Raw genomic sequence first — 10,070 nt, 5'->3', positions numbered from 1 at the left:
TCAACATTGTCTTTACAGTCAAACTGCAAGTCCCAGCAAGCCTTCCCCACATGCTGGTACTTGGAGAACCACAAGTACCAGCATGCGGGACATTAAGGTCCCACTGGTAACTGTAGTTCACCTGTAAGGAAATGTCTTAAAAGAAACACAAAACACACACACCGTGAAAGTACAGTTGTATTACAAACATACACACACACATACTCACCTACATTACTCATCTGGGAAGTACCTTTCTTCTAGAGCGGTATTTAAGTACGTGGGTCCGAGCTTTCCATTTTTTTATTTTGCCAAGTCCATGGGATGCCTACTTTGGACTGAAGAGGACAGAACCTCGCATAGGAGATGAGTATGTCAGCCTGGGGTGCCCTGGAGGGGGGACCCCTTTATTGGGGGGTTCCCAGCTCCCCAGGGGATCCCTGGCCTGGGCTGACTAGAGGTTATGGCTGATGCTGTGGCTTGGGGGCCTGGTGAAAGGGCTCCCCTGGCTGTGGCATCAGCCCCCACTAGAAAAAGTCAGGTGCTGGTTTTGGAAAATACAGGGGAACCCTACAAATTTTTTTCCCTTGTATTTCCACAACCAGGACTGGAACAGAGCCCAGTGCTGGTTGTGCTTACATATCGGGGACCCCTACATTGGTTGTCCCATGTATGTTGCCCAACCAGCACTGGGTCCTTAAAAGCCTGGGGCTGGTTGCTCTGTAGGGGAGGTGCACGCCATTTTTTAACACTTTTTTTTCACAGATGCACGGATGGTTCTCACTGAACCATCCCTGCATCTGTGCTTATTTTATTACAGACAGATGCATGCATCACGGATCTCCCCGTGCGTACATCAGTCTTTTTTTTTTTCTTTTAACAAATGAAGCCGCTCGGACACACGATGCATTGCATGCTGAAAAAACGGCATGATCAGCATACGAACACGACGGAGAAGATGTACTGCACATCTGATTACACGATTCATTTTGACTGCTGCGAGAGCGTGCATCGCATCGTATCCTACCTACAAAACACACGCTTTCCACACTATCCATCGTACAGCGTATTGAAAATTGGGGAATTGGCCTGAAATCGCGTAGGTATATGGCCAGCATTAGTGAGCGTCCTAGAGCCTTTCTTCCTCCCCTGTTTGCCAATAATACATTAACTACAGGGTAATCGACCTTTACTGATAATGTGCTGAGATAACAGCAGTGTCCCTCCACCATTCTTCACCTGGCATCTAGAACTACTGGATAATTGGTGTGAAGCGTTGGATAAGAACTGTTCCATATAAGATAACAATTGTCAGGTTTCACATCATCACATGCTCACAGATCTTCCCATCTAACCCCATGCTATACTTATATCGTATTTGCATGATGGCCAATATTTATTATTATTGACAATGATATAAACAGTTTATTTACCTCTAGCATTTATATCGCCACACTACAGTGCTGTGTCCAAAGTTTATCACAAATGAAATTAGAAGCAGAATGTAGAGAAGAAAGAGGTTAAGTCACAAATGAAATGATAAATAAGTGGTTTTACAAACCAACCAAACCATTACTGTTACATTGTATCTGTATTGCAGTATTAGGAAGTATCAACCTTCCAGCAACATGTGTTCTGTTACTGTCAGGTGACACTTTCACTTCATTTTCTTTGACAGTGACTTTACTGACATTTGGCAACACTGCTCCTTTATAGCTGCTGTCTCTGGATTAAGTAGGTGAAGGTTAATGAGACAAACACACTAATCACCAGAGTCTACACAAGGGCTGTTCCCTGTGGTGTTTAGTATTGTGCACTTTGGTGAACCCTTCTCTGATGGGCCCCAGTCAGGAAGAGGCCGAGCCCCTTTATAGAGAGAAGTAATCTCTGGTATGTAGAAATCCGCCCCAATGCTGTTCTCAGTTATAACATTACACAAGCGTCACCCTGACCATACAGATAGATCTACAGTCTTCCTGCACATACTGTAATAATACAGTCCCTGCAGTCACCATGGGGCTGTGGGGCCTCCTCTTCTGGGCCCTTCTGCTGCTGCTGGCTCTGGCTGTGATCTGCTTCCTCCTGTATTGTGGGTACATCCAATACATCCACATGAAGTATGACCACATCCCTGCCCCCCCCAGAGACAGGTAAGGGGCACTCAGCACTGATAGGGTTACTAAGCTTACATGGTGTATGTGACTTTACTGTAATTTGCTCTAGAGCAGTGGTTCTCAAACTCGGTCCTCAGGACCCCACACAGCTCATGTTTTCCAGGTCACCCAGCAGGTGCACAGGTGTACTAATTACTCACTAACACATTTTAAAAGCTCCACAGGTGGTGCTAATTATTTCACTTGCGATTCTGTAAGGAGACCTGGAAAACATGTACTGTTTGGGGTCCTGAGGACCGAGTTTGAGAACCTGTGCTCTAGAGCCAGGGGTGGGAAATAAGTCACCCTTCAGGTGTTGTTGAACTCCAATAAAAGTCCCTACCTCGTGTTCGGGCGCCATTCCAGGCTGGAGATCTGATGGATAGATTATAGCTAGAAACGCAGGGCTGTGATAAACTGTTTAGCAGCAGCTACAAAGCCTGTACGGGCAGCGGCACTGTGGACTCGGGGAGGGAGCATCGTTCACAAGGGGCAGTGGGCACTGAGTCTTGGGGGTAAATTTACTAACAATCGAGATAGGTCGAGATGACCATCTCGGGTGATTTACTGATTTTTTTCCCTGCTTGCAAAATTACTAAAGGCAAAAGTCGGGTGAGTTAGAGAGAGATTTCTCTAATCTCCCTCGTAAAACTCGCGTGAGATAGCAATCTCGAATCAAATCACTATCGGGCTAAATCGGAAGTACTTTTCACCTAAAACATACATCTCTCAAATTTACCAAAAATCGGGATGACAAGCTCAGGTGAGATAGGAGCAAACTCTCTGTCAAAATCACTTATCAAACTCTCAACCCCCTGAGCTGCGAGATGGTCAGAAACATACACAAATCATTGTGATTTGTGTATGTTTATTTCTGTTACTGTAAAAAATAGGGATAAATTGAGAAAAAAAATTATGTGAGGTCCCCCCCCAAAACACTAACCAGCCTCGGGCTTGCCAGCCTGTCCAGGTTCTTAACATTACAGGGAAAAAAATGTGTAGGGATCCCCTGTAATGTAAGAACCAGCACAAGGCTGCAGGGACAGAGCTGGTTTTAAATATACGGTGAAAAAATATTACGTGAGTTCCACTGTATATTTAAAACCAGCCCTGGACCCATTCTAACGGGGGGCTGATGTCATACCAGGGGTCCCCTTTCACTGGGCCCCCCAGCCGCAGCATCAGCCCTGACCATTAGTCAGCCCAGGCCAGGGATCCCCGGGATCCCACTAAAGGGGTCCCAATAAAGGGGTCACCCTCTCCAGGGCACCTCTAGCCTAGGCTGATAGCCCGGAGCTATCCCCGCCACGCCTGGGTGGTGGCTGGCAGTTTGATAGTGTTTGGTGTTGTGTAAAATTAAGATTTTTCATCATTGTCTTTACAGTGGAACTACAGGTTCCAGCAAGCTTCCCCCACATGCTGGTACTTGGAGAACCACAAGTACCAGCATGCGGGGAATTAAGGGCCCACTGGTACCTGTACTTCACCTGTAAAGAAATGGTTAAAAAAACACACAACACACCTGTAAAATAAAGATTTATTACATACATACATACACATACATACTCACCTGCAGAGCCGGCCCTAAGGCATAGGCATAATAAGCAAATGCCTAGGAGCGACGGGAATGCCTAGGGGCATTCCAGGGCTCTGCCGCAGTCCCCCCCCCCCTCACTGGCACTACATGCCCCTCCCCCTTGCCCTGCTGCTGCCGTGTGGAAAGCCGTGCTGGGATCAAGTGGCTGATCTCAGCATCGGTGCACAGCAGGAGGAGATGTGTCCCCTGTGGGACACATCAGTGCCTGGTGCTGGGATGCTATTTCTGCTCCCAGCGCCGCGGAAGCATAGGTGGTGGGTAGCCGGCGCTGGGACGGAGTATGTGTTCCCAGCACCGATCAATCGTCGGACGTGGTGGCCAGGACTTGGCTTCGGGTGTGGGCTTACTGTAACCCATCACCCGGTAGCCTTGGTACAGTGTAGGCCGCGGCAGGTGTTTGGCTGTGGCCATGAGCCAAACCCAGCTCGCGGGCCAGCAGCCAATAGGAGGCAGACGCGACAAGCTCTCTGCTTCATAGCCCCACCCACTCGCGGCATCTGATAGACGCTGCTGAGCGGGAAATGGCAGTACGGCGGCAGAGAGGGAGGAGTGAAGACCTCCCGAAGAGAGCGTCGTCGCGGCAAGAGTTCCGGTGACCGCGGAAGAGGCCAGAAGACGCCGTGATCAAGAAGGAAGACAGGCGGCGCCGCTGGCCAGGATGGGCCAGCGGCTGAAGAATGTGACTGAGGACTGGGGGGGTGGAATGTAAAAGAGCTAACGAAGCTCCCCACGCAGCCTCTTCCAACGGAGCAGGTAGGCCCTCCATGAGGCCTACCATATACCCCCTCCCTAGACCACCAGGGTTGTAGGGCACTAGTCCCGTGGGGGCACTGTCGGGCAATAGACTCGTGGGCATATAGGCGCGCGTAAGGCCCGGGCTACATAGGGGGCATTGGGCCCTAGAGGGAGTTTTTGCCCTATAGGGTGTAAGTGACCTGGGTACTAGGCCCAGGTCACTATTGAATAAAGGAGGGCCACCTGTTTTGGGTAGTTGTTAGGGGGCACCAGTAAAAATTTGCCTAGGGTACCAAATGGGCTAGGGCCGATTCTGCTCACCTGTTTCCAGATGTTCATGTCTGTGCTGTGCTGGCTGCTAGCTCGGGAGAGATTTGCAGAGAGAAAACACTACAATCTCGGGTGAGTAATCTCCTGCAAAATGAGTTACTCGGGAGAGATATCTCGTTCTGCTTCACCATCGGCAAAATCATTTAGCCGCAAATCGCCTGTTGGTAAATTTGATAAAAGAAAAGAGATCAAATCCCCCGATTTAAGGCGAATTCCAGCGAGATAAATCACTTTGAAAATCGGGACCATCTCGAATCTTAGTAAATTTACCCCTGGGTGTAACTAAAAAAAGAACATTGGCCCTCATTCAGAGCCACTCGCTAGCGGCAGTACGCTCGTTCCGAGCGATGTTTGCACATCTGCGCATGCGTACGGTTTTTAGTACGCATGCGCGAACCAGTCAGTGCGGCCGAAAATCGTTGGTACGCAATATAGCGAGGGCCTGCTATTTTGAGTGACAGAATGAGGCATATGTGGGTGGTAACAGGGGAAGGTGCTTGAAAACGGGGAGTGGAGATCCGAACGCAGGCGTGCTTAAAGGTCAAAACGGGCGTTTTAAGGGAGTGCATAATTAATACAGCAGCGTCATTGACCACGTCACTTGGTTTTTTTTAACTCAGAACTGCTCGCAAAATAGCGGTTGAAAACACCAACCACAGAATAGCGAGCAGTTCATACGCTGTACGATGTACTCGATTAATCTAATAAATAGCGGACATGACGTATGGTGCGTGCGGCCAGGGGGCGTTTTTATCAAATAAATGAGCGTATGTTTTGTTCGCTTGTTCAGACTTAGAGGTGGGAACAGACTGCAATTTGCGAACGGATCATTTGAATAGCCACCCCTTGTTTTTGAACGAACGACCACAAATAGCGAACGGCTCTGAATCAGGCCCATTGTGTGTACTCTTTGTCCTTTAGATATGGTGTTCTACTGATCTTGGGGTCATTTGTTAAAAAAAAAAAAATTATTAAAACTTTTGTGTTTGTGGCTTTCAGAAGGAATATGTCCACGATAAAGCAGGCAGCAACTTATTATAATAAAAACACTGTAAACTCAAGATAAAGGGCCTGTTTCAGAGACGGACGCTAATGCAATTTTCTCGCAGATCGAGTGATTGTTTGCCAATGCGCATGCATATGCACCATACTGTGCATGCGCTGCGATCAGGCATGCATACAGGAATCCATCGCCAAGTGAATGACAGACTGCCAGCGTTTAGGGGTGTCTGTCCATTTAAACGCCATTACATGGGCATGCATAAATTAGCCACTGCAATTGCCTATGCAGCTCTGTGTGTCAGAAAAGCTCCCATGGCTGTGCAAGGGTAAGATGGCCGCCGATGTACTTCGATGTTATCGATGTTTACGTAGATATGCGCAGTCGCATGCCGGTTGAGAACGCAGCAGTGGGCGTCTTTATGCTCAGGTGATCTTTGCTGACATTAGCATATCTTCGCAACTGCGTTGCGTACGAATACGCAGTTTCAATCGGAATAGCGCCCGTCTCTGAATCAGGCCCAAAATAAGCCCTAAAAAGTGAATGAACAATGAGCCTGATTCAGAGCCGGACGCAAGTGGCTGCTCGTTCGCTCCGAGCGATGTTTGCCCAACTGCGCATGCGTACGGATCGTTATACGCATGCGCGAACCAGTCAGTGCGGCCGAAATTCATGTGCTCGCTAAATAGCGAATGCCTGCTACTTTGAGTGACAGAATGAGGCGTATGTGGGTGGTAACAGGGGAAGGTGCTTGAAAACAGGGAGTGGAGATCCGAACGCAGGCGTGCTTAAAGGTCAAAACGGGCGTTTTATGGGTGTGTATATTTAAAACAGCAGCGTCATTGTTCACGTCACTGGGTTATTTTATAGCCAGAACTGCTCGCAAATTTGTGGTAGCAAACACCAACCACAAGAATAGCGAGCAGTTCATACGCTGGTCGATGTACTCGATTAATCTAATAAATAGCGGACATGACGTAGGATGCGAGCGGCCAGGGGGCGTTTTTAACAAATAAACGAGCGTATGTTTTGCTCGCTCGTTCAGACTTAGAGGTGTGAACAGACTACAATGTGTGTACGGATCATTTGAATAGCCACCCCTTGTTTTTAAACGAACGACCGCAAATAGCGAACGGCTCTGAATGAGGGCCATTATGGCTAAAAATAAGTCATGTATTTCTATTGATGATCGATTTCCATCCATCAATAAGTTTTTTAGGTTTGTCGTTGTCGATAATCTGTTATGAAAGACAAAGCTGAAAATATAAAAAAGTTCTCCAATAATCAATCAAAATCGATCGATGGTTTTTGTTAATTATTTCAATAATCAACATTTTATCGATCAATGTTTATCAATCATTGATGTTTTATAGATCATCAATGGGTCAGCGATCGACAATATTTTATTGATCAGCTATATCTTATAGGGTAGACTATCAATGTTTATTAATGGGACTGCCAACATGCCGATATTATGACCTGTCTATATTTTGGAAGTCGACATTTTCACCTGTCTAAGGGCCTGATTCAGAGCCACTCGTAAGCGGCAGCTCGTTCGCTCCGAGCGATGTTTGCCCAACTGCGCATGCGTACGGATCGTTATACGCATGTGCGAACCAGTCAGTGCGGCCGAAATTCATGTGCTCGCAAAATAGCGAATGCCTGCTATTTTGAGTGACAGAATGAGGCGTATGTGGGTGGTAACAGAGGAAGGTGCTTGAAAACGGGGAGTGGAGATCCGATCGCAGGCGTGCTTAAAGGTCAAAACGGGCGTTTTATGGGTGTGCATATTTAAAACAGCAGCGTCATTGACCACGTCACTGGGGTTTTTTTTAGCCAGAACTGCTCGCAAAATTGTGGTAGCAAAAACCAACCACAAGAATAGCGAGCAGTTCATACCCTGTTCGATGTACTCGATGAATCTAATAAATAGCGGACATGACGTAGGATGCGAGCGGCCAGGGGGCGTAGTTTCCCAAAAAACGACCGCAAGTTTTGTTCGCTCGTTCAGACCTAGAGGCGTGAACAGACCGCAAACAGCGAACGGTTCATTTGAATAGCCACCCCTATTTTCTGGACGAGCGAGCGCAAATAGCGAACGGCTCTGAATCAGGCCCTAAGTTTTGTCATGTCTATATTATGAAGTTAACATTTTGACCATGTTGGCCTTTTGTCTGCCTACTGTACGTTTTTTCAAGGTCTATCTTTATGGTTGTCGACCTTTTGACCATGTCGACCTTTGGACAGATTATAGATGTTTTGACTACATCCCGTCTGTGAGGCTATATATTTCATTTACACTGAAAGAATTGTTTTTAATTTTCAGCTTTTTGTTTGGACATTCCCCCACAATACTGAAGATAATGAGGAGCGATGGACTTGTCTATGACTATTTTATGGATTGGTGAGTTCCCTTACAAAATAGTGGATCAGGTATATGACTCACAATGTACATGTATTGCCAGGGCCAGCCCCAGGCCTACTAGCACGCTGCGCGATAATTTGTGTAGTGCCCAGCTAACGCCTCCCCCTTCATCAAGCTATGTTTATAAATGATGCTTTTATTATTAACAGAAAAAATATTTACTTGTTTTTAAGTTAAAAAATAAAATATTCCACAAAAAGAGAAACAAAGAAATAACAAAGAAACACATAGGCTTCTTAAGGATATGGGCAAAATATTACTTCTACAATATAACCATATAACAATTGCGGGGTCACTTACCAGTAGATCTAGCAGCCGTTCTGCTGCTATTTTACAAACTGTTTGTATATTATACACACATAGTGGCTATGCTGCTGTAAAATAAAGGAAGCAAACATATATGGACTTTTAGTAGCTATAATCTTATCCCTCAGAGTAGATCCCAAGTTCACAATATGCCCCCACAGTAGTGCCCTGTCCACAATATGCCCCCACAGTAGTGCCCTGTCCACAATATGCCCCCACAGTAGTGCCCTGTCCACAATATGCCCCCACAGTAATGCCCTGGTTTTGATATGCCCCACAGTAGTGCTCAGTCCACAAAATGTTTCCACAGTAATGCCCCATAGTATTGCCCCAGTCTACAATATGCCACAACAGTAGTGCCCCAGTCCATTATATGCCCCACAGTAGTGCACAAGTCCATGGTATGCCCCCACAGTAGTGCACCAGTCCACAATATCCCCCCTTAGTAGTGCACCAGGGTTAGGTGCCACTGGGGGGAGGTTAGGTTTAGGCACCCCCCTGGGAGGGTTATATTTATGGTGCGGGAAGGAGGGGATAGGTTTAGACGCCCGAGGGGGGGTGGACTTAGGGTTAGGCACTACCCTGGGAGTTTTAGAGATAGGTACCACCAAGGGACAGGGGAGGGATAGGATACTTACCAGCCGGCGTTTGGATCTCTTCCTGTCAGGCTTCCACTGTCGGGATTTGAACAGCTCACAGTATTTCAATCCCATTCCATATATAATGTATATAATGATATAATAATTTAAAAAAACACTAACGTTTTTAGTGCTTCTCACAGTCAGATTCCCCAGGGCCTTCCTTCCAATTCCAAGTTGTTGCTGCTGTCGCCCCTGCACTGGGGGAGCAAAGGAGTTAGTAATGTGCCAGGAATCCTGCCCGTGTAGAATAATCTCCAACCACTTCTCCCCAGTTCTCTTTAGTCTCATCCCCTTTGTTTCTGCAGCTTCAGCACCCCCCTTTCTGTCTCTCCTGCCAGCACCCTCTCCTCTCTCCATCCAACACTCCCCTTTCTGTCTTTCCAGCCAGCACCCCTTCTGTCTCTCCAGCCACCACCCCTTTCAGTCTCTCCAGCCAGCACCCGCTTCTGTTTCTTCAGCCAGCACCCCTTCTGTCTCACCAGGCAGCACCCCCACCTTTCTGTCTCTCCAAGCCAGTACCCCCTTTCTGTCTTTCAAGCCAGAACCCCCTTCTGTCTCTCCAGCCAGCACCCCCCTTCTGTCTCTCCAGCCAGCAACCCCTTTCTGTCTTTCCAGCCAGCACCCCCTTTGTCTCTCCAGTCAGTACCCCTTCTTTCTCTCCAGCCAGCACCCTCTCCTCTCTCCATCCAGCACCCCCTTTCTGTCTTTCAAGCCAGCACCCCCTTCTGTCTCTCCAGCCAGCCCCCCTTTCTGTCTTTCCAGCCAGCACCCCTTTCTGTCTCTCCAGCCAGCACCCCCCTTTCTGTCTTTCCAACCAGCACTCCCTTTGTCTCTCCAGTCACTACCCCTTCTGTCTCTCCAGCCAGCACCCTTTCCTCTCTCCATCCAGCACCCCCCTTTCGGT

The 10,070-nt window shown here is 47.6% G+C and overlaps 1 protein-coding gene across 4 annotated transcripts in view; it reads left to right on the top strand.

Moving 5' to 3' along the window:
• Nucleotides 1-1,930: 1,930 nt before the first annotated feature.
• LOC148442013 (cholesterol 24-hydroxylase-like) overlaps nucleotides 1,931-10,070 on the top strand; it is an 86,136-nt gene continuing 77,996 nt past the window's right edge. For all 4 annotated transcript variants that reach the window (XM_088464383.1, XM_088464381.1, XM_088464382.1 and 1 more), the window contains exons 1-2: nucleotides 1,931-2,129; nucleotides 8,121-8,198. In XM_088464383.1, coding sequence (XP_088320509.1) covers nucleotides 1,993-2,129; nucleotides 8,121-8,198 — 215 coding nt within the window. In that variant the 5' untranslated portion in view covers nucleotides 1,931-1,992. The remainder of the gene's footprint in view (nucleotides 2,130-8,120; nucleotides 8,199-10,070) is intronic.

This window comes from Taudactylus pleione, unplaced genomic scaffold (genome assembly GCF_031769625.1).
Source record: "Taudactylus pleione unplaced genomic scaffold, aTauple2 ptg001661l, whole genome shotgun sequence".
NCBI classification, from domain to species: Eukaryota; Metazoa; Chordata; class Amphibia; order Anura; family Myobatrachidae; genus Taudactylus; species Taudactylus pleione.
This window is presented reverse-complemented; position numbering and strand designations above follow the sequence as displayed.